The sequence below is a fragment of the Erinaceus europaeus genome, chromosome 2, assembly GCF_950295315.1.
Source record: "Erinaceus europaeus chromosome 2, mEriEur2.1, whole genome shotgun sequence".
In the NCBI taxonomy this organism is placed as follows: domain Eukaryota; kingdom Metazoa; phylum Chordata; class Mammalia; order Eulipotyphla; family Erinaceidae; genus Erinaceus; species Erinaceus europaeus.
In genome coordinates, this window is record NC_080163.1 from 59807168 (window position 1) to 59832243 (window position 25076).

The 25076-nt window shown below is 40.8% G+C and overlaps 1 protein-coding gene and 1 long non-coding RNA gene across 4 annotated transcripts in view; one reads left to right on the plus strand and one right to left on the minus strand.

The window, feature by feature from the left end:
- Positions 1–25076, minus strand: part of PSD3 (pleckstrin and Sec7 domain containing 3) — a 551235-nt gene that overhangs the window by 432351 nt on the left and 93808 nt on the right. Inside the window, exon 1 of one of the 3 annotated variants that reach the window (XM_060181466.1) lies at positions 15684–15894. The exons of 1 other annotated variant lie outside the window; for it this stretch is intronic. In XM_060181466.1, the coding sequence (XP_060037449.1) occupies positions 15684–15704 (21 nt within the window). In that variant the 5' untranslated portion in view covers positions 15705–15894. Of the gene's footprint in view, positions 1–13418; positions 13437–15683; positions 15895–25076 lie in introns of those variants that run through there. One more of the 3 variants, XM_060181484.1, reaches the window with a different exon arrangement.
- LOC132535549 (uncharacterized) lies at positions 15999–18379 on the plus strand. Its single transcript, XR_009547331.1, has 2 exons — positions 15999–16151; positions 17848–18379. It is a non-coding gene; the product is annotated as an uncharacterized LOC132535549 (long non-coding RNA).

Genomic DNA, 25076 nt, shown 5'->3' on the forward strand with positions numbered 1-25076 from the left:
ATATAAAAATGGGAAAAGGGGTTTGAGAAAAAATAGCTCAGCCTGAGCACAAAACTTCCATGCCTGAGGTACCAGAAGTCAGTTTCAATCCCTGGTACCCGGTATCATATGACAGAACTGAGTAGTGTTTTGACTTCTCTCATTTTCACATTCTCCCTCTCTCTCTCTCTCAAAATAAATAAATCTTTAAAAATGGGAAACAACTCTGAAGAGATATTTCTCCTAAATGGATATACAAATGGGGAACAAGTATGTGAAAAGATGTATTCTAATAGAAAGGAAAAGATGCTCAACACTATTAGGGAAATGCAAAACCATAATGCAATAGCATGCACATACGTAAATGGCTAGAATCAAAGAGGAAGTAAATGTGGATGAGGATGTAGAGAAATGAGAACACTCGTGCACTGCTAATAACAATGTAAAATAGTGAAGCCCCCATGGGGGAGGGGGGATTTGGCAACTCCTCCACATTTTAAGTAGTTATAATACCACCCTATCATTCCACTCCTAGGTATTTACCTAAGAGAAATGAAAGTGCATTTCCCCACAAAACTGGTATATGTTGATAGCTGCATTACTCCTAGCTAGAAAAAAAAAGAAGAAAGAAAAAGTGAAAACAATGTATGAACTAAAATAATAATGTGGCCTGTCCATTCACCTGAATATTACTCAGCATTAGAAAGGAATAAAGTACTAAAAGATACTACAACAGCACAAAAACCATTATGTTTGGTGAAATAAATAGTCACAAAAAGTCATCTATGGTATGATGCCATTTATACAAATCTATAAAGAAAGAAAACAGGTTAGTGGTTTCCAGGATCATGGGATATGAGCAGTAGTGGGATTAGGGAATGACAGTGGATCCAGTTTGTTTCAAGGTGATTAATGTGCTCTAACATTGCCTTTGATGGGGCCAGGTGGTGGCATACCTGAATAAGCGCACACTTACAATGGGTAAAGACCCAGGTTCAAGTCCCTGGTCACCACCTGCAGGGAGCAACGCTTCATGAGTGTTGAAGCAGGGCTGCAGGTGTCTGTCTCTTTCCCTATCTCTATCCCCCCTCCCCTCTCAATTTTTTTTTTCTGTCTCTACCCAATAAAAAATAAAAATATTTAAAAAATAAAGTTGACTGTGATGATGAATGTACAATTCTGTGAACATACTAAAAAAAGCACTGAGAGTACATTGTAAATGAGTCCATTGTTATGTGAACTTTATCTAAACAAAGTTGTTTTTACAGAGAACTCTACTGGATTTTAATTTCAACCTTTGAGAATAGGGAGTACCACCTAACTTTCAACTCTACAGAACACACACACACAACTTTCCCCATAGTGTCTGGCATATAATGCAAATATTATTCTTTCTTGACTTCTTATCCCATAATTTGTTAGGTCTTGATATCCCTGTGTTTTTTTAAAATAAGACTTTAATTAATTTTATTTATTTATTTATTAGATACAGCCAGAAATTGAAAGAAGGGGGACAATGAGAGGGAGAGAGAGAGGCACCTGCAACACTGCTTCACCACCTGTGAAGCTTTCCACCTGCAGGTGGGGACCCAGGCTTACCCTTGGGTCCTTGCACATTGTAAAATGTGCACTCTACCAGGTGTGCAACCAACCCCTTCACTATGTTTTTTAAATTTTTTTAATATCTTTATTTATTGGACTGAGACAGCCGGAAATTGAGAGGAAGGGGGAAGTAGAGAGGGAGAGAAACAGAAAGACACCTGCAGCCCTGCTGTACCACTTGTGAAGCTTTCCCCCTTGTAGGTGTGGACCAGGGGCTTGAACCCATGTCCTTGCACACTGTAACATGTACACTTAACCAGGTGTGCTGCCACCTGGCCCCCTTCACTGTATTTAACTACAAGTTCTAAAACTCAGAATTGTGAAGCTGGGAATTGGTGTACCCGGTTAAGTGCACATATTACTATGCACAAGGACTGGGGTTTGAACCTCTGCTCCCAACCTGCAGGGGGGGATGCTTCACAAGCAGGCAAACAGGTCTGAAGGTGTCTTTTTGTCCCTCTCTATCTTCCCCTCCCCTCTCAATTTCTTTCTGTCCTATCCAATAAAATAAAAGGGGCAGGGGATTCAGAATTGAAATTATATGGCAGGTCCTATGTTGGTATGCATGAGACCCCTTCTGTTTCATTTGGTTTAAATCCCCCCTGCTTAACACTATTCTATTTACATAACCACTTCATTCTATTTACATAACCACTGTTAACAAGCACCACCCTCCCTCCAGGGCATTAGTGGTCCAGTGATAGAATTCTCACCTGCTCCACCCCCTCTCCTTGTCACACCCTGATCCTCTCCTTGTCACACTCTGATTTTCACCAGTCACTTTTCTCTCCACCCTCTCTATGTCACATCCTGTTTCCACCCTACTTGGCAAGTATATATAAAGACAGCATTGTGAGTTTTACGGTACTTTTAGTTTAGCTTAGCTTGGCTTAGATTGCGCTGCATCCTGCATGATTAAAGAGATACTGCCTACAGCTCAACCATGAGTCCCTGGTCGTCTGTTACCCGCCCGTGAAGCCAGCCCGGCGACGACAACAGTCCTATATGCCTAATATGACCTGAGATCTGGAAATGTAACTGTCTACCTCCCTGACTTGTCACTAATAATTATTTAAAGATTAAAAAGTACATTTATTCTCTACTTCATAATGTTAGTAAGCTATCTATCCATAACCATGGTCCAGAAGTATATCGACTAGCCTGTAGATTTAAAAACAAAGCAAAAACCAGGGAAACAGCATAATGGTTATGAAATGACTCTGCCTAAGGGGCTCCAAGGTCCCAGGTTCAAGAGCCAGCCCTACCCACCACCAGCTAGCGCTGAGCAAGTTCTCTGGGTAAAAAAAGTATATGTATATTGCCGGGCTAGCTTCATGGGCAGGAGACAGATGACCAGGGACTCATGGCTGATCTGGGAACTCGGTTCAATCTTTATTGATGAGCGAGAATGCAGTGCAATCAATCTAATCTCTCTTTATTAGAAAATTCTGTCCTTTTTATATCCTGAGGCAGAAGTGTCAGGAAGAGGAAGTACGGAAAATAGGGGTTGGGGAGAAGGAAAAAAGCACACGAACCAGTGGGGATTAAATGGTGGAAAACAGGATGTGACTAGGAGAGGGGGCAGAGTGGAAAAGAGTGCGAGAACCAGTGGGGATTAAACCAGTGCGAGTCTCAAACAAAACAATGATTATTTAAATAGACCACAGCATTAAGCAATGCAAGTGAACCTAACGTGATGATCAAAACAGAAGAGGTCTTAGAAACAGAATTAGAAGCAGACCAACAGTATATATATTCAGATACAATCCTGTACCTTTTTCTTTCTTTTTTGGGTAGAACCATGGTTTCATGCAGGCAAGAAGCTGCCACTTGAAGCAACATTTTTTATTCAGATAGCAAGCGAAAGATAAGAGACAGAGAGCATGTATTACTGACTTATTCTAGATTGTCTCCAGAGATATGAAGCCTGAGATGTCAACCTCTCAACTTCTCTAATCTGATGAGATCTTTCCTAATGCATGGGACAACCTAGTTCCATTTCAAATGGCATGCTTTCTAACAGTTACAGATACTAGATACAGGCTAGGGCCTAGGGTACTAGGTACATGTGTACATGTATCCATAAGCAAGGGACAATTAGATACATCAAAGGAAAAGGACTTAGTAGCCCTTTGTGACTAGACTTAGACTTAATAAGCCAGGCACTCTAGTAGGATGGTCTAAAGAAGACATAAGAAATTCTCTAGTCATGTATTTATTACCTAGGCCTAAACATCCTCATCCCCAGCCCCTTACTTCACTTTCCTCAATCACTCTATCTACTCAATTAACTGTACAAAAGGAGGTAAGTAAGTACATGTACTCTTCTATCTTTTCAATCTTTTCTAACAGAGCATCAGCATTATTGTTACCCCTTGATAAGCTTTCAAAGAAACACTATGCAACTGGCCAAGAGTTATAGTGTCAAAAACTATATCGCAAGTAAAGGACAATTACTGTCTCTATGCCAACATTTATTAGAATCATCGAACAAGTAAATACAGACAATTTTGAGGCTAACTTAAAACTCCCATAAAAATCCTAGGTGTATTTCCTCCCTAACTTGAGGCAAGAGCCCCTAAACCTAATATTAATACTGGTTTGGCTACAACAAATGACAATCAATGCTTTAACAACTGGAATAAAGTCTAAATTAGTCAGATGAAGAAGTGACTACAAAACCTGGATAAAGGCAAGAGACAGGCTCACTTAATGATGGCCTTTTTTGGACACTATCAGGCCACTCCATCACACAGGATCCTAGACAGGGAATCCTTGGACACCCCATAGATAATATGAGTCTATATCTTTGATAGATCCCTCTCTCCACCATCACTGGTCACACCCACTGGGAATGACATTATAAGCCCTTTTGTAGGTTTCTTCAGGACCATACCCTCACTATGAGCTAGCAAGGGTAGGGACTGCCTCACTCTCCAAAGGGAGAGTCATCCTACTCTGCCACTCCAAGAAGACAGCTTCTGAAATCACTGTAACCTAGTGTTCCCAGCTGTGACTCTCAGCTCAGTCTGACAGATTCAGAGTGTGAACAGGCTGCTGTGCTAAATATGAATAGATATGATATTGTATCCACAGATCCCAGCCTAATCAACTCAAGAAGTATCACCTCAGCATGCTTCATTTCAGACTGTGCCCAGAGAGGTCTGGCATGGAATGTCAGCCCTTCAGCCTCATTACTCGGGTGAGACCTTTCTTTTCATAGTATTCTCTAATTCCATTCCAGGAGGCTAACTTCCTAACGAAGTCCCAAAACCTAGATATAGACCAAGTCCCATCCAGTAAGACAGAGCATATGTTCACATATATCCATAAATTAGGGCAAAATATATACCTGAAAGCAAAAATAACACAATAGTCTGTAGTGAGTCAGTATCAAGTTCATAATGAAATAGTGTCTACTTAGATACACTCCTCACCAACTTCCTATTACAGTTCTCTCACTCATTCCAAGCTAACCTCATCAAAGCAAGGACTGCAAAAGCTGAATAAGGGCAAGAGACTGGCATGCTTTAAAGATGACTCCTTAGTCACTATCAGGCCACCCCATCAGCTGGGGCCCTAATTGTGGAGTCCTTAGATTCCCAAACAGACATGATGAGCCTCTTCTAGACCTCAAATAAATCCCTCTCTCCACTGTTACCAGTCCTCTCTATCAGGAACAATACAATAGACCCCTTTGTAGGCCCCCATAGGACCTTGCCCTCAACTTGGATCAACAATGGTAGAGAATGTTCCATCCTCTGAAGGGAGGCTGGACAACATACTCTATGCTACACCTGAGGAAGACGGGTCCTGATATTGGGGTAGCTTGGAAAGTTCCTACTTATGACCACAGAATGTGAGCTGAGATCTACAGGGATGCAGAGGTCACATAGGTTCCTAAGCTGAATATGGGCCCCAGATCATATCAAATTGCTGGGGTTTACAATCAACAATATTTATATACCTTTCCCATATTTGGGAGCTACTCTCTTCCCTGATCCAGCTTTCTGGTTCCTTTTCCAGTCATGACATCATCTCTCCAGACAATAACTAGGATCCACCTGCATTTCAGATTTCAGGCTCAGGGGAAAAAAAAAAACTAGTATAGCCACAGGCCTTTTGGAATATAACTAAAATATGCCTACTAGCTATCTACAAAATGGAGACCAACCCCCCAACTCTTCATCTGCACTATTCCAGCCTTTAGGTCCATGACTAGTCAACAATTTGTTTGGCTTTGTATGTTAACTCTCTTTTCTAGCAGGATACCGACCAGACTTCCCTGGACAGACAACCCCACCAATGTGTCCTATAGCTCTGCCTCCTCAGAGGCCCACCATACTAGGGAAAGAGAGAGGCAGGCTGGGAGTATGGATCAACCTGTCAATGCCCATGTTCAGTGGGGAAGCAATTACAGAAGCCAGACCTTCCACCTTCTGCATCCCACAATGACCTTGTGTCCATACTCCCAGAGGGTTAAAGAATAGGAAAGCTATCAGTGAAGAGGATGGGATATGGATATATGATGGTGAGAATTGTGTGGAGTTGTACCCCTCTTATCCTATGGTTTAGTCAATGCTTCTTTTTTATAAATAAAAAAAAATTTTAAAAGAATTATTCCCCTATGATCTTACAATCTTGTAAATCAATATTAAATCACTAACAAAAAATGAGTATGATTTTTTAAAAATATTTGTTTATTTATTCCTTTTTGTTGCCCTTGTTGTTTTATTGTTTTGTAGTTATTATTGTTGTTGTTATTAATGTCATCATTGTTGAATAGGACAGAGAGAAATGGAGAGAGGAGGGGAAGACAGAGAGGGGGAGAGAAAGACACCTGTTTCACTACTTATGAAGCAACTCCCCTGCAGGTAGGGAGCTGGGGGCTCAGACCAGGATCCTTATGCTGGTCCTTACGCTTTGTGCCACCTGCACTTAACTTGCTGTGCTACCGCCCACCCGACTCCCATGGATAAGATTTTTAAAAAAGAAAGACTACACCATGAAGCTTCCTCCATTGCCATAGCATCCCCCAGGTAGTGTCAGGGTTTATAACAAATTCATGCACATGGCAATGCAGGCAGCCTAACCATTGAACTAGCTCCCCAATCCCACAATTTAACCATCATTCCTAATCAGTTGCATTTACACTGAAAATCTGCAAGCACTATTCTGTTATCTGAACCTAAGAATTCATGTTTCTCTCTCTCTCTCTCTTTCTCTCTCTCCCTCTCTGCCTCCAGGGTTATCACTGGGGCTCAGTGCCTGCATTAAGAATCCACTGCTTGGGAGTCCAGTGGTAGCGCAGCGGGTTAAGCGCACATGGCGCAAAGCTCAAGGACTGACGTAAGGATCCTGGTTCGAGTCCCTGGCTCCCCACCTGCAGGGGAGTTGCTTCACAGGCGGTGAAGCAGGTCTGCAGGTGTCTATCTTTCTCTCCCCATCTCTGTCTTCCCCTCCTCTCTCCATTTCTCTCTGTCTTATCTAACAACAATAGTAACTACAATAAAAAACAACAACAACAAGGGCAACAAAAAAGGGAAAATAAATAAATAAATAAATAAATATTTTTTTAAAAAAAAGAATCCACTGCTCCTGGAGCCCATCTTTTTTCTTTTCATTGTTATTGTTGTTGGATAAGACAGAGAGAAATTGAGAGGGGAGGGAAAGATAGAGAGGGAGTAAGAAAGACACCTGCAGACCTCTTTCACCATTGAGAAGTGATCCCGCCCCCCCCCACACACACACAGGCGGGGTGTCATGGGTTTGAACAGGGATCCTTGTGCTGGTCCTTGTGCTTCGCACTATGTGCGCTTATAACCTGCTGCACCATCACCTGGCCTGTTTTGTTTCTTCATAGTTCAAAAATAAAGAAAGTGGCATAAGATGTTATTTATCTTTCCCAGTCAGACTTCACTAGAGCCACCAAATGATTAAAAAATGCAAGATCTCATTTTTGTATAGTTAAGTAGTATGCCATTGAGCATACATACCTCATCTTTATTTTTGTCAACCATCAGTGGGCATTTTGGTTTGTCTATATCTTGACTATTATAAAAAATGCTGCCATGTGGGCCAGGTGGTAGCGCACCTGGTTGAGTTCACATGTTAGAATGAACAAGGACTCAGGTTCGAGCCCCCAGTCCCCACCTGCAGGGGGGAAGCTTGCAAGTAGTGAAGCAGTACTGCAAGTGTCTCTCTGTCTCTCTATCTCCCCTCTCAATTTCTGACTCTCTATCCAACAAATAAAGACAATTAAAAAAAAAAACTAAGAATGCTACCATAAACATAAGGGTATACATATTTTTCAAATTTGTGTTTTCACCTCTTTTGAATAAATACTTAGAAGATTCCTGTATAATATGGTAGCTTTATTTTTAATTTTTGAGGGTGTTCCATCGTGTTTTCCATAGTTATTGTATAAATTTATTCAACATAATCCCACCAACAGTGGGATTATGAGGGTTCCTTTTATTCCACATTCTCCCCCAGTACTTTTTGTTTCTTGTTAGCAACAGAAAGCACCATGAATAAGGCAGCCTACTGATTGGGAGAATACATTCTCAACTCTGACAAGGGAGAATTAATATTCAAAGCAGCTAAAGGACTCATACAAGTCAATAGGAAGAAGAAGAAAAAAAACCATAGTAAACAAGTAAACCTATTAAAACCTGGATAGAGGAACTGAACGGCCATTTATCCAAAGAGTAGATAGTTAGCCAACAAGCACATGAAAAGGATGTTTGTCATCAGTTATTATAAGGAAAATACAAATCAAAACCACATCTGTCTGCTTGGCCCACCTTAAGAAAGCAAGTCTTCTCTTTAACACATGCTAATAATGGACTCTCAAACACTCAAGTTTTTCCATTTTATCAAAAGGTTTTCCTCCAGCTTACTACAGTCAACTGCATATCACCTGTAACACAATCTGTGTTTTTTTTCAAAATAGTTCTTCTTAGTGTAAAATATTTTTTTCTTATCAACTTAAAAGTTTTATTTCCACTTTAATTTCCATTAAAATTCCATGCCTCCATACACTCTTGCTGTCTTCATACTTATCAGACATGGTAGGGTAAATAAATGAATGTCAGACTCAAAACCTCAAGTTTAGAGAAATTGCTGCCCAGGAAAGCCAGGGCCATATATTAAAGCAATTTTGCATCTAAAAAGCTTAGATGACAGCTAAGAGATGATGTAACCAAAAATTAAAAGAGGTGAGCCTTAAATTCAATTTCAAATATATCCAGTATATTAGTCACCAGTCACATGAGACTGTGCAAATTCACCTGAAACTGAATATATTCTAAAGTTCAGTTCCTAAATCTTACCAGTCACATTTGTTCCCAGGTACCTCCTGGCTACCATATTGTACAGCACACATATAGATTAGTTCCATCATAACGGGAGGTTCTTTTGAACAACACTGACTTCGCAACTTCATTGATTCTGTGAAGGTTTCTAACTTCAGACTTCTTAGGAAGAGCAGTTCCTATATTTACAGATTGGAAAGTATGCATCTCAGAAGCATGACCCAAAGGGCCTCTGAATGTTATTGGCAAGTCTTTCTTAGTGGTCAGAGGACAAGGGTTTTGGGTGCTTTGTTCAGAACTCGGCACTTGGTAAGAACTTAATATTTGTTCAGTGAAAAAATAAACCTTATCAGTAATGCCTGTCTTTAGTTTAACTCGCAGATATTGGCCCATGGGAAGCAGTATGCAGCATATGAACCCTCTGGGACCACTAGAAATGAATCTTACAAAACATAAGCATTTGCCCAAAGAGAACTCTGATATTCAAATGGATGTTTCAGACTCAAGGAAATCTCTTGTTTCTTCAGTTATGTATTACTTATAGTTACTACAGATGGGAAAGGTATGTCAAGATTAGACACTCTGATACACAGATAGAGGCTACCATTTCTCAGTATCTCTCCCAAATGTTAATTTGGGAATTTGCTATTAAAAAAAAAAAAGGGGGCCAGGTGGTGGCGCACCTGGTTAAGCACTCGTGTTATAGTGGGCAAGGACCCAGGTTCAAGCCCCCGGTCCCCACCTATAGGGGAGAAGCTTCACAAGTGGTGAAGCAGTGTTGCAGGTGTCTCTCGATCACCCCCTTCCCTCTCAATTTCTGGCTGTCTCTATCTAATAAATACAGAAAGGAAGAAAAGATAAAAAAGAAAGAAAAGAAAAAGAAAGATCAGAGGCCACAGAAAATAGTTCACTGGGTAAGGTGCAGGGTCCATTTTTGAGTACTAGCATCAGATTAATGTACCATGACACCAGGGGGAGCTCTAATGCAGTTCTCTCTCCCCTCCCCCCACCTCGCTCTCTCTGAATAAGTAAAAAGTCCATGTAAGGCACTAGCTTTGATTAGTTCCACTATCCCCCTTCCACAATAATAATGCGATCACAAAGGCAGCAATCTATTGCATAGACTGTGCTGCTCACTCATAACTAGATTCCCCTTTCCCTCAGCATCCTAAGTTTAATCTATCAAATAACTACTTGGAAAGTAAGAGATGTCTGAAATCAAAATTCATTAAAAGTGTGTACATTTTCACAAATAAAGAAAAGCAAGTCCATGGGCCCTTAACCAAACTTCTACAGGAGGCCAAACAAAAGACGCTACAGCTGCTTTTCTTTAAATTTTTCTACTTCCTTTATCCACAAACCACATAGTCAGAGAAAGAACCAAGTGGCTCCATTTCTAAAACTCACTTTTACTTAGCAAAGTCTGGCAACAGAAGGCAAGAGAAACCGGGAGCAGCTGCTGCTTGGTTTTCTTTGATGCTTTCCATGCTCTCCCCTTCCCTCTCCTCATTATTCCAGACTCCTTTTTGCAACAACTGAAGTCCTAGCTTGACAAGGAAAAACAGCCTTCTCTGTGTCAACAGTCACATTTGCAGAAAAATCAGGATGACATCTATGGGGTGATGCAATCAGATGTCAAAATAGGGTGAGCTTTCCAAACCATTTCAATTTATGGATCTGCTTATTCTGACTGACCACCCCCTACTTATATGAAAAGCTTACATGTTGCCCTAAAGTGACCTCTTTAGGCATGATGTATTTGAAAGAAAGTGGCATGATTTCAATCTCTTGAGCCAAAACAACAAGCCTGATCTCACTATTTAAAGCCAACAGATATACAAAATAATTGTTGCTGGATTAGTCATTCTATTTCAGATTCCAAGGTCCAATCTAAATATTAGAGTCAAAAACTCCGAGTCTGCAATAGACAGTGCTAACTTTTGAGGACATAAAGCCAGACTGGTGATGAGGAAAATTGGATGGACTGAACTTAAATCTCAGCTTTGCCACTTACTAGCTGGGTTACTTAACCTCTCCAGGCTTCAGAATCGAATCCACATAAGGAGAATACTGAGCTCATCGTATTGTCACGGGTCTAAAAGAGGTAATCTGCGTTAAAGCATTCAAGGAAAACTCAATAAACATCCGCTGTGATTTAACAGTGCATCGTGCCTAAGAACATCACTAAAAAAAAAAAAAAAAAAATCAGGCTTTTTTTCAAAGGTTCAGACTTGGGATGGAACTAAAGGAAAAGGCTGTTTCTCAGACAACTCACAGGAAAATACTACCTAAAGAGTCTCCAGCGCACGGGTCAACATATTCATTTTTCCACTTACTCAAGTTCCTAACTCCAAGAAAGAACTTGTGTAGAAAACAACCATCAACATTCATAAATTATTCTGACTCATCTCACTGATTTGTAACCAGAGAAGAGGGAGTTTCAAACTATATGTTTGCAGGCAGGGAAGCAAGGCCCCAAGAAATGAGTGCTTAGCCCAGGCACCAGGGTTTGTCTCTCACAGGGAGGAAGGGGAGAAGATAGGAGGGTCTCTCACACCTCAGGTGTCCCCAAGAAAGAAAATGCTTTATCAGGTCTATGGCCTGGAGTGTCAATGAAGTCTCCTCCCACTCAGCAGGAACCAAGTCTAATTTTGTTGACCTTCTGGGCACAGTGGAAACTAAGGACTGCAGGGGCTCGTGCTCTTCTTATACAAATAAGATAGCAAGAGCAAAGAGTCACTGCACTGCAGAAGTTATGCCTTAGTGTAGAATGAGGCAGGGGAGTGTAGCCATTAAAACTTAAGATAGCTTCTTTCTTAAATATTTTTTCTTCCTAATTTTTATTAGATAGGATAAAGAAAAATTGAGAGAGGACAGGGAGATAGAGGGAAAGAAAGACATCTGCAGACCTGCTTCACTGCTTGTGAAGCGACCCCCCCACCCCCGAAGGCAGGGAGCAGGGGCTCGAACTCAGGTCCTTGCACTTGGTAATATGTGCGCTTAACCTGAGTGTCACCACCCAACCCTACTAAGAATTTTTAAAAATATTTTATTTATTTATTTATTTATTGGTTAGACAGAAACTGAGAGAGGAAGGGGCAGATAGAGAGGAAGAGTAAGACACCTGCAAGTCTGCTACACTAGTAGTGAAGCTTCTCCTTTGTAGGTGGGGACCAGGGGTTTGAACCCAGGTCCTTGAGCACTATAGTGTATGTGCTCAACCAGATATACACCACTACCCAGCCCCATAAAGACACCTTTTTAAACTCTGTATCGTAGATTCTCCTTTTCCTGCGGTATAACAGGCTAACAGAGGTTGTGATTACTACAACCAACACTACTGAATCTGGGGCAAGTGAACTCAGAAACACAAGAAAGGTACAAAGAGGTGCACTTTCAAAATACATGCCTGCCACAGCTTGAAGTTCTCTGCAGCAAATATCTGAATCTGCATTCAATACTTCATACAACCAGAGCTGTTAAGTCTCAGGACATTTTGAACAAATGCTTTGGAGAATTTATCTAGATCCTGTTCTCCCCTACAATAAGGATAAGTAGTTTCACTGTAATAGAACTCAGGGAGGTCTGAGAGGCAGATTCAAAATGAAAACACTGCCACTCTCAGTAAAAAAACAACAACAACAACAAAAAAACACCCTGCCAAGAACCTCTGTGTTCAGCTCAGAGTGGAAGGAAAGAACTCTAAAATATTGTATTTCCCTTGAAGCACCAATGGATTGAGATCAGCCTTCCTTCCATACACCTGATTCGTATCCTATTTATATCCTAAGGTTAGTGATTTTGGTCACTGCTGATGCCTAGGTTACTCTTCAGACTGCTTAAGCCTCAATCATGTCTGAATTCATTTCTAAAAACTGGGAAGGATCATCCTCTATTACTCACCACCTAATCCAGCCCAAGCCCAAAGAAATTTTCTTTTCATAATTGCCAAAAGACAGCATTACCTCAGGTAAACTCAAACAAACCAGTCTGGAGGCCAAAACACCACACATTTTAATACTTATACAATTTTTGCCTCAGCATTTTTTATCCAAGACTGAGATTAACTCATTAATACACTGGCATATTAGTTTATGAATAATTCAGGACAGATTATGAATTTCTAAAGAAAATAACTAATCATCTCTAAAAGTATTAATGCCAGGGCAAACCCCATGAATGTATTTCTTGTAATGACTTGCAAATAAACACCAAAAGAAAAGAGGAAAAAAGTCAGGGTCTTCAAAAAGATTTAGATTCATTGAAGGAAGGTATCTATGAATTTCTCATTTTTTAATCTGGTTTTCTGTCCTATGTTTGCATCTTAAACTATAACTTACCAACTGTGGAATTTTACCTCAAAATAAGGTGTTTTATTATTTTTCTTTTCTTTTAAAATATGTCTAGAGTCTTGGAAGCACTAATCTCTGTTCTACAAATGAACCTTGATATTTATAGATTGTTTGCAGGTTCTAGCAGAGGAAAGAAACTACTCAGATAGGATGAACAATACTTAACCAGAGAGTGAAGAACAAACAGTTGATCTCTGTTCAGGGAAGGTCATCCTCTTCAATGGAGCACATTCCTTCCAGGAGAAACACACAGGGAATGGTGACAGAGGAAGGGGGCATCAACCTAGCCAACCAGATCATCTGAATCAACCCTGGTAGTCAATGAGGTGACGGATGCCTCAGCCAGATCGCCCAGACATCCAAAAGGTTAGTTTACGGTCAGCATGATAGCTCACCTAGTTAAAGCACCAGTTTTGCCATGTACACCACCCAGGTTTGAGCCCCACCTCCACTGCATTAGAGGAAGCTTTGGTGCTGTGATATTTTCCTCTCGACCTCTCTGTCTCTGTCTCTGTTTCTATCTGAAAGTTGGCTCAGTGCAGTAAAGCCCTGGTGAGAACAAAAATAAATAAATAAATAAATAACATAGCTATTTTAAAAGTTTTGCAGTTGTAATTACTCTCCCACATCCAATAGCCAGGATAAGAGTGCTAATTTCCTCATAAGACATACAGAAATATATTCAGAAGGTGAAGAGTGCAATGCAAAGTAATGGATATATGTTTAGGCATGAAACTATAAAATGCTAGCACAGAAAAGTTCCTGAGAGAACCTATTCAATCTCCTCATACTACAGAGGAAGAAACTTCAACTACAGAGTTTAAGGATCCACCCAGGACACTGACAAAAACTTACTCAGTCAATGACAAAAATTACAAGTCAATTGTCCTTAGTTCTAGTTTAAGTGCTTTCCATGGACCCATTCTGCAACTTTGACACCAAAAGTTCTGTAAGTGAACAGTCTGACAAAACCCTATATTTGTGATATGATTAACAGACGGAGATAAGAAAGTTATATGCATCCAGTCACTAAAAATTGGGGAGTTGTCAAATTAATGCTATTCTGTTAAGAATGTTGCATCTTTAAGTGATGAAGAGAAATCTGAGGATTTTTAAAAGAAAAAATCTTGGGGACTGAGAAGTAAAGTGGGTAAAGCCTTGGATTCTCAATCATTGGCATCTCATGTGCCAGAATGATGCTCTGGCCCTTTCTCACCCATTAATAATGACAATAGTGATCTCAAAAGGGAAAAAGGAGGAAAGGTATTGTTCTGCAAATATTCAAAGGAAAGAGTATGGCAGAGTATTTATGAGAAGAGAATAGATGCTCTTTTCTTTGAACAAGAAGTACACACACACACACACACACCCTACTCTCCCTTTGCAAGGTTCAGCCTAATAAGCCAGAATGGCTCCTTCCTCTGGGTTTCTTCATGAGAACCCAGACAGAAGCCTCCTACTAGAAAGCAAGCTTCTTGATAGAAAAAAAAAAAAATCTGTCTTGCCTGGCTGCTGGGCTTGGCAAAACCTTTGCATATATTCCACTCTAGTAAATGAAGTGAAGCATTCGTTCCCTGCACCCATTTAATTTTCCAGATCTCTGGCTTCCCTACTACAACACCTGAACCAATATACGATTTATTCTGGAGTAGAAGGAAATCCTGAATCCGTCTAGTAGGGGTGCGGATCTGTGTCAGGAAAATGAAATTCTAACGCTCTGCCTTTGGCATTTTGTAACAGCATCAACAGGAATGGTAACACTAAACATTTATTATTAGGTCACTGACCACATTCCAAATCTATGTTCTCTAAGTGTTAGCTTGTTTGTTTTAAATCTCAGGTCCCTTGCGAGAACGTAAAGCTGTAAATAGTGAACAGAGTTAAATGCATATCAACTGACACATCTTTAAAAGCTACTAGCAATTATTATACGGAATAATCTTCCTTGTCTGTTCAATCAATGCAAGTTTGGTGGTGGTGGTGGTGGTGGTAGTGTGTTTCTTTGCTCTCTTTCTTTCTGACAGAAACGTGATAGTCCCTAAATACAAGAGCTGACTTGGCAGAGTAAAAAATTGGCACATTAGGCTCTCTTTAGAGCTTTCCTTCCTTTGATCACTAAGCAAGAATGAGTACTCGGGCTTTTCTTTCAAATCTTGGGTTGTTCAGAGCCGAAAACTGACCTAAAACCCCCTAAACCTTAACATAACAAAGTTGACCCTGCTGGTCTCCTAGCAAAAACAAACAAAGAGCAGAAAGGAAAATAGTTACCAGAACCTGGCATGAAGGAACAAACACTGATGGCCTGAGGGAACCCGGGGGACAGGAGCGACAAAGCAAAAAAAAAAAAAAAAAAAAAAAAAAGCAACCCTGCAGCGGACCGTGCGCCCCCGAGACCCCCACAACACGCCCTCCGCCCGGGGCTCTGGAGCCTCACCGCGGAATTGCTTCCTTCCATCTTCCATCGCCGGCCGACACCGCCGCCGGGCCGCGAGGCTCCCGGGCGCTCCAGGCGCAGTAACTCCGGGCGCGAGTGCTGGCGGCCCGCCGGCTCCGAGCGCTCTTTGTCGGCTCCCGGACGACAGAGGGCGGCGGCAGCGGCGCGCACCCTAGCGGAGGCTGCAAGGTTGCCGGCCCGCCGAGCCCCCGCAACGTCAGAGGGGAGGCAGGGAGGCGGGGAGGTGGGGAGGGGTGTAGTCGGTCGCCGGGGTTGCAGGGTGTGGGGAAATGGGGGTGCTAGCCTGGGGAGGGGGAGAGAGAGGAGCACGCCCGGGAGGTGGGAGGTGGAGATCCAAGGTGGACACGCCCCTCCGGGTGGAGCAGTGTAGGTGGCAACCTCGGCTTTATGGAGGTGAGAGGTGGAGACAGAGGGGGTTCTCTAGGAGTGTGGGAGATTGGGGTGCAGGTAAGACGTGCACTGAGAGGGGGGTGGGGACTGGAAGCAAAGGGGGGCCGGTTCAAAACCCCAGCGTTGTTTTCTCTTATGCTGGACCTGCAACCAGTGCTCAGAAACCTGCCTGTTGCTTTGTCCTCTTCCTTAACAGTTTTCCCTCCCTGAGAAAAGTGAAAGGCACTTTCCACGCTGTCTCCTCCCAGGAAGAGCCATAGCATGAAAGCTGAGAGTAGGAAGTCATCTTGCTGGGTCCCGGGACGTGCACCCGCTTGTCCCCCTTGGGGTCCGGGCGACCCACAAGGCGGGGCGGAGGGCTGCTTAATGCTTGTGATGTCCCTTCCCCCAGAGGACGGCCCCACTTGGGCAAACAAGCCCTCACATCCATCCCCTGTGGATTGTCGCTCACTAGCTCACTTAAAGCTGCGTTTTCAATCCAAAGTGCCCCTCAAGGTATTTCCTTCCTTCCTCCCTCCCTCTCTCTCCCTCTCCCTCTCTCATCTCTCTCCCTCTCTCTTTATCCCTCTCTCCTCTCTCCCTCTCTCTTTATCCCTCTCTCCTCTCTCCCTCTCTCCTTATCCCTCTCTCCCTCTCCCTCTCTCCCTTGCTCTCTCCTTGTCCCACTCCCTCTCCTCTCTCTCCCTCTCTCCCTCTACTCTCTTTCTCGCCTCCCTCCCCTCCCCTTCCTCTCCCCCTCTCCCTCTCTTTCCCTCTCTCACTTTCCTCTTTTTCCTGATTGGCAAATGCAGGGAAAGATAAGGCACCCTCCTCTGGCAAAGGAAAAGGGAGACCTAAGGTGCCCTCTGTAGGAACTACTGCAGCCTAGGTGAAGTCTCATAAAAGTAAATGATGCTTCACCTTTTGAGTACTGGTCTAAGCACCTAGAGATACAAACCCATTTATCCTATTGTATCATTTTTAAGGAATGTTTGTGCTGTAACATTAATATCTTAATTCACGCGTCCCATAAATTGATGCCCTAATGAAGGGAAGTGACTAATCCAGCAAATTTTTCGCTGGGGGGGGAACCCCTGTGTGGGGGGGGGGTCAGTTCCTTGTTTGTCAGAGGCACTAACTCTCCAGGTTGCAAGAACACAACAAGTCTTTTTTTTTTTTTATTGCCTCATTCGCATCTAGTCAGTCCCTGGCACACACTAGAAGAAGCAGAATGAAGGGTTGAATACATTTATACAAATCCATTCCAGCTTCTTTAAAATAATGGCAGTCTCCCTCACTGTAAAGCTGCAATGGTAGGGTCTACTCTGCCACTCTAGGAAAACTGCTCCTAAAGTAAGTGCAGCCTAGAATGTTCCTACCTGTGACCATGGACCTGGAGCTTATACTGACAGGGACTCAGAGATTACACAAGCTCTCTGCAAAATATGAATATATATGGGCCCTAGGTCAGATCAATGAGGTTAACAGCTAGTGGTACTTATATACTTTCCTCATATTTGAGAGCTACTCTCTGCCCTAATCCAATTTTCTAGGCCTATTCTCAACTCTGACACCACCTTCCCAGACAATACTTTTAGTCCACCCGCATGCTATCATGCTCAGGCAAAAATTACTAAAGTCATGGGCCACATGGAACATGTCTAAAATAGACTTATCTTTTTCCCACATGGAGGCCCTTAGTTTCATTTGCTCTATTCCTATGTTTGGGTTTCTGTTTATTGAACAATTTGCATTGTTTCTTGCTGTCTTTCAGCCACCAAGTTGAAGACACTACTATGACACCATCCTGAACTCCCAGGGCAGACAACCTCAACAATGTGTCCTGGAACCTCACCTCCCCAAAGCCTTACCCCACTGCAGAAAGATAGTAATAAACTGTGGGTATGGATAGACCTACAAGCATCCAAGTCCAGTGGAAAAGCAATTACAGAAGCCAAACCTTCCACCTTCTGCTCCCCATAAAGAATTTTGGTCCATACTCCCCGAAAGGGATAATGAATAGGAAGCTTCCAATGGAGGAGACAGGACATGGAACTCTGGTGATGGGAACTGTGTGGAATTGTACCCCTGTTATCTTACAGTTTCATTAATCATTATTAAATCACTAATAAAAAATTATGGCAGTCCACAACTCCCCAGCCAGAGGTTTGGTTAGATGTGTGGAATGTAAACTACTCTAGTTATTTGTGCATATTTCTCTTCTATGACTCCTCCCTTCACCTTACAGAAATATCCAAAGAAGCTGGTCCTTATGTGCCTATTTCCATTAAACTGCTTACTTTGAACCTTGGGATCTGATGCTTGTGTTGGCAAAGAATCAAGAGCAAGACCAAGTATAAAATGCAGTTCTTGCCCTGGGGCTTGGCCATCAGCCTTGTGGCCTTTACCTGGAAAAATATCCAACAACTCTTTTCAAAAGGAAGAAATGCAAGGATTTGGGGGCTGAATCTAAAATCTAGAGTGGTGTGCACTCTATACCAAGACTTACTGTTTATATTGAAGGCAGAGAGGACCTAGTTTACTTGAGACCTGAAAATAGATACTCATAATCCAAGTCTTAGTTTTAAAATAACAATAGTACCTTGCAGAATTTTTAGCAGGTTGACAAATTGCGTAAATTTCCAGCCCTCAGGCAAACATTCAATAAAGGGAGATTTCAAAAGTGGAGTAACAACTATAGTGAGATATCATCTTATACCAGTGAGAGTGACTATTATAAAAAAAAAATAATAATTCTTTGTGAGAATGGGAGAAAAGGGAAATCTCAGACAACACTGGTGGGACTGGAAACTATGGAAAACAGCACGTAGATTTCTCCCCAAAATACTTAAGAATAAAATGGCAGATGATTCAGCTAATGCAATTCTACATATTTTCTCAAAGACCTTAAACACACTAATTCTAAAAGACACTGGTACCTTAAGTTAAAATGATATATGTACCCTGGTGCTCACTGCAGCAATATTTATAATAGCTAAGACATGGAAGGAGCATAAATACCTATCAGAAGAATGAATGAATAAATAAAGTGTTGCACAATGTACACAATGGCAATTACTCAGTTACAAAAATGAAATGATGAAATTTTGACAACATGGATGAACATAGAGAGCATCATACTATAATTTCACTCATGCAGAAGATCATGTAGCAAAGCAAGCAAGCAAAAACAAATGCTTAGATTCTTCCAACACTATAACGACCAGAGGAAAAAGGAGATGGGAGGTAGGCAAAACAGGTTAACTAAATCATCTGTAGGCACAAATGGAGTGACCAAGAAGAGAATACACACAGATGTTGGTATACCTAAAGCTATTCACTTGAAATTTAGGAAATTGTAAGCCAATATTATTTCAGTAAAGTAAAAAGGAAAAAGCCCAGTGTTTACAAATAAAAGTCAAGGCATTCATTCAACAACAAAAGAAGTCAAGCAACAGAAATGAGTTTTCAGTTTTGTTTTATTTGTAGTGTTGTTGTATTATTATTGTTGCTATAGCACTACCTGGTCCTGGCTTATGACGGTGCGGGGGATTGAAATTTGGAACCTCAGTCAATCATGAAAAGTTTTTTTGCTTAACCATTTTGCTATCTCCCTCACCCTGAGTTCTCAGTTTTTATGACAAAGAATTTTTTTTGTTTTTCTTTTACTTCCTGAACACAAAATTAATTTTTAGATTTTACCTACAAAGATGATCACACATATTAAACAATAATTCATTTTTCCCAGCTTAAATAACAGGGTGTATAATTGTTGGAGATTCTGATCAACATAAATTAAGCAATGTTACCACTTCTCAGTTGATAGCCCAAGGAAAATCAAATAAAGGTTGACATTTCATTTTTCTAGCCTGTACTTTTTATGTAAATGTCTTATTAGACTTTCTAAAGTATTACAAATAAGAGTTCCCATTTTTGATACTTTAACCCCCAAAGAAACCTAGTACCTAACTGAACAGATCACAATTTTGATCAAGTTCAATGTCAAAGTACATAAATGCCTAGGTAAAAGAAAGAAGAAGCCTTACAGTCCAACTAAAGAATAACAGTCCCTAAAAGAAGAATGGGCTAGCCTATAGTCATCCAATATCTTATCCTTCCCTAACTCTACCCATAAGCCTAGTGAATGTGGTATGAAAAGAAAGAGAAATTACCACAAAGTAGGAAAGAAATAAAAAAATAAAAAGAAACTTGGAGTCTTCTCATGCACTAATCCATGTATACAGTTAACCCTTTCTAGTCCCAAAGACTAGTTTGAAATATTTATTTATTTTTGGTATGAAGTACCTATTTATTTGGAAATAAATAAATACATCTATATAAATAGATAAATATCCTGGAAATATTCCAGGTCCTGGAAAAGGATGACAGAAGACCTAGTGGGGGTTGTATTATTATGTGGAAAACTGAGAAATGTTATGCATGTACAAACTATTGCATTTACTGTTGACTGTAAAACATTAATCCTCTATAAAGAGATTAAAATAAATAAATAAAATAATAAATGTCTTAATTGACTCTTTAACCAAATAAAATAATCCAATAAATAATAATAACATTAATAATAAAATTAACTACTACTGCTTTCATTGCATACCTTCAAAAATCCTCATTATGTTTATGGATGAAGTTATTTGAAAAATAAATAAATAAATAGGTTCTTAATGGACTTTGGCACACTTTGAGCAGAGGATGGTAAGACCTGGTTTGTTTTATCAGGACCATCCTATATGGTATCTTGGAAAGCGTGGGGGGGGGGCAGAAGGTAAATAAGGAAGATAATGCAACAGTCCATATGGGAGGTGATGGTGGTTTGGCTATGGTGAAAGGAAGCATTCAGGTTGAGACAATATTTTAAAGGCTAAGATGGCAGTATTGGCATATGTATGGAGGCTATAAGAAAAATAAATTCAATGTTGATCCCAAGGATTTAAGGGGTGAACTACTAGAAAGATGTAACTGCATTTTTTGAGAATGGAACAGAATTAGACTAGGGAAGTCAGGCCCTCCATGTTGGACATAAGTTTAGGCTTCTAGCAAAATTCTTAAGTAAACAAATGAGTATATGAGATAAGCTTTCTGGGACAAAGTTGGTGCTGGAACTATAAATTTGGAAGAGCATGTAAAGATGGTGTGTTTACTCCCATGAAGCTGAATAGTATCACCAAAATTGTAGGTGGTCAAATAGAAAAGAATCTTGGAGTAAGGCACCACAGTAAAGATCTCTGGGTGGAGGGTGAGGGTTGATGCTCAGCATCACTGGGGGTTGGGGGGGTGAGATGAGACATAGTCTTTTGGTGGTGGGAATGGTGTTTATGTACACTCCTATTAACTTTCAGTCATATAAATCACTATTTAATTAATAGTGATTAAAAATTTAAAAATTGATTGAATGTCTCAAACTTTTTAATGCACAGACCATAGGCTAAGTCTTTGAAATGTTGACTCTCCTAAAAGCTTAGGCCAGGGAGAACAGAAATAAACAGTGGTGTTACTGTATAAGACACAGCTATATATAAATAATGTCAAAGCATATAAATTATGGCGATGTTGTGTATGATACAGCAAATCCTAACAAAGGGCTTTTCAAAGTTAACCCAATTGCCAAATAATTTGACTGTAGCAATAACTATCTTTGCCTTCTTAAACCCTAAGACAGCAGGAACCTCCTGCTTCCTTTATAGAGCCTACATTTCCCCCAGTCTTGGAACCTCTAGGGTGGGGCTCACTTTCCTGCATGCTTCTCTCAATTCATACCAAATGATATTGCATCTACTGACCCCAAACTAATCAATGCAAGGAGTGCCACCTCAGCATGCTTCACTTCAGACTGTGTCCAGAGAGGTCAGGCATGGAATGTCAGCCCTTCAGCCTCATTACTCAGGTGAGACCTTTCCTTTCTCATAGGATTCCTTAATTCCATTTCAGGTGGTTCACTTCCTAACAAAGTCCCAAAACCTAGCTATAGACCAGGTCCCATGATATAGAGCATATGCTGACATGTATCCATAAATCTGGGAAAAATATATACCTGAAAGCAAAAGTGCACAATAGTCTGCAATAAGTCAGTATATGTAGCAAGCAAGTAGAAAGACCTAAAAAGACATCATAAAGTTCATAATGAAATCGTTTCTACTTAGACCTAGATACCCTCCTCACCTACTTCATATTACACTTCCCTCACTCACTCCAAAGCTAACCTTATCAAAGTAAGGACTGAAAAAGCTGAATAAGGGCAAGAGACTGGCATACTTTAAGCATGACTCTCACTACCAGGCCACACCATCAGCTGGGGCCATAGTTGGGGAGTCCTGAGATTCCCAAACAGACATGATGGGCCTAGACTTCAAATAAATCCCTCTCTCCATTGTTACCGGTCATCTCTATCAGGGACAACACAATAGACCCCTTTGTGGGTCCCCATAGGATCTTGCCCTCAACTTGGATCAACAATGGTAGAGAATGTTCCATTCTCTGAAGGGAGGCTGGAAAACATACTTCCACCTGAAAAAGATGGTTTCTGAAATTGGGGCAGCTTAGCACATTCCTACTCATAACCACAGAATGTGAGCTGAGATCTACAGGGATGCAGAGGTCACATAGGCTACTAAGCTGAATATGGGCCCCAGATCAGATCAAATCCATGGGATTTACAGTCAACTATATTTATATACCTGTCCCATATTTGGGAGCTACTCTCTTCCCTGATCCAGCTTTCTGGTCCTTTTAACAGCCATGACATCATCTCCCCAGACAATAACTTGGGTCCACCTGCATATCAGATATCAGGCTTAGAAAAATAAAATAAATAAATAAAAACACACACTAAAGTCATGGGCCCCTTGGAATATAACTAAAATAGGCCTACTAACTATGTACAAAATGGAGCCCCGTCCCCAAATCTTCATCTGCACTATCCCAGCCTTTAGGTTCATGATTAGTCAACAATTTGTTTGGCTTTATATGTTAACTCTTTTTTCAGCCACCAGGTTCCAGATGCTACCATGATGCCAACCAGACTTCCCTGGGCAGACAACCCCACCAGTGTGTCCTGTAGCCCCACTTCCCCAGAGACCCACCCTACTAGGGAAAGAGAGAGGCAGGCTGGGAGTATGGATTGACCTGTCAATGCCCATGTTCAGCAGAGAAGCAATTACAGAAGCCAGACCTTCAACCTTCTGCATCCCATAATGTCCCTGGGTCCATACTCCCAGAGGGTTAAAGAATAGGAAAGCTATTGGGGGAGGGGATGGGATACAGAGTTCTGGTGGTGGGAATTGTGTGGAGTTGTACCCCTCTTATCCTGTGGTTTTTGTCAGTGTTTCCTTTTTATAAATAAAAATTTAAAATAAATAAATAATTTTTAAAAAATAGAGAGAGAGAAAAGAATCATATGCCCCAAGGCTCCAGGTTAGGAATGAATAAGAACCTATAGAAAAGATTGAAAAAAGTAAAGTAGGGGCCAGGTAGTGTGCAACTGGTTAAGTGCATATGTTATAGTACAGAAGAACTCAGGTTCAAGCACCTGGTCCCCACCTGCCAGAGGAAAGCTTCACAAGTTGTGAAGCAGTGCTGCAGGTATCCATCTGTCTCTCTCACCCTTTCTATCTCACTCACTCTCAGGTTCTCTCTTTCTCTATCCAATAATAAATAAATAAATAATCTCTATCCAATAGTAAATAAATAAGAAACACTTTTAAAAAGTAAAATAAAAGAAAAACCAAAAAATCTTCTTTGATGGAATATTTTCAAGTCCCATTATGTTGTAAACCTCTGGAATATAAACTTAATCACTGCTATTGTCAAGTCATATGTTTGAAGATGATTCTAAAAGCTTAGTATCCTTATGGACAGATACCACTGGGGAAAAAAAATTCTCCATTTAGCACAAGCTACCAATACAACACTGTGTATGGTATACTTCATATCACAGACTGCTTACACCCATTCAGTCCAATTCAATTACCACAAACAGTACATGGCCTAAATTAAATCTAAGTTTCTTGGTCTCACTAATCATCTTTCAAGTGTGTAGTAGCCATGTGTAGTTAATGACTACTGTACTTAGACGATGTAGATATAGGTCACTTCTGTCATCACTCAGTTTCATTAGACAGAGTTGCCTCACATCAGGTGTAGCACATAGAAAGGACTGAGTTTAGGGAGTCAGGCTGTAGCACAGAGGGTTAAGCACATGTGGTGCAAAGTGGAAGACCAGCTTAAGGATCCGGGTTTGAGCTCCCGGCTCCCCACCTGCAGGAGAGTGGATTCACAGGCAGTGAAGCAGGTCTGCAGGTGTCTATCTTTCTCTCCCCCTCTCTGTCTTCACCTCCTCTTTCCATTTCTCTCTGTCCTATCCAGCAACGACGGACGACATCAATAACAACAACAATAATAACTACAACAATTAAAAAAAACAACAAGGGCAACTAAAGGGAAAAAATAAATAAATAAATATTTAAAAAAAGAAAGGATTGAGTTTGTTCAAATAAATGAGTTTGGTTCAACGTTAGTATGTGACTGTATTGATTTTTCTTTATTCTAAAAATGCAAAACCTTTGAGCATGGTAAAAGTGCTGATAACCACTAAAAGCAAAAATAAAATATTTGTATAGGTACATAACTACAGCTACTTTTCCGTTTCACACTTGGAAAATCTATCTTTCTCCTCCCAGTCAACCAGGAATGTTTGACCATAAAAATAACTGCTGAACATATTTAAGGGTGGAATGGGAAGAAGCCCCTGTTTCCCTCAAAAAATAAATAACTTTTTCCACAAGTCTTCAGTGCATGGAAAAATAAACGTTTCAAAGACAGTATTTGTGCAAAAGGGGGATTCCACATAAAACAGCTCTTTGCTGAAATAAGCATTTCACTTATAATCCTTTTTCTAGGGTAGAAATGAACTGTGGGAATTACCAATGCTACTTTTATTCAGATTATCAAAGTCCCCTGGCATTTCTCCAAGAATGCAGCACAGCAATA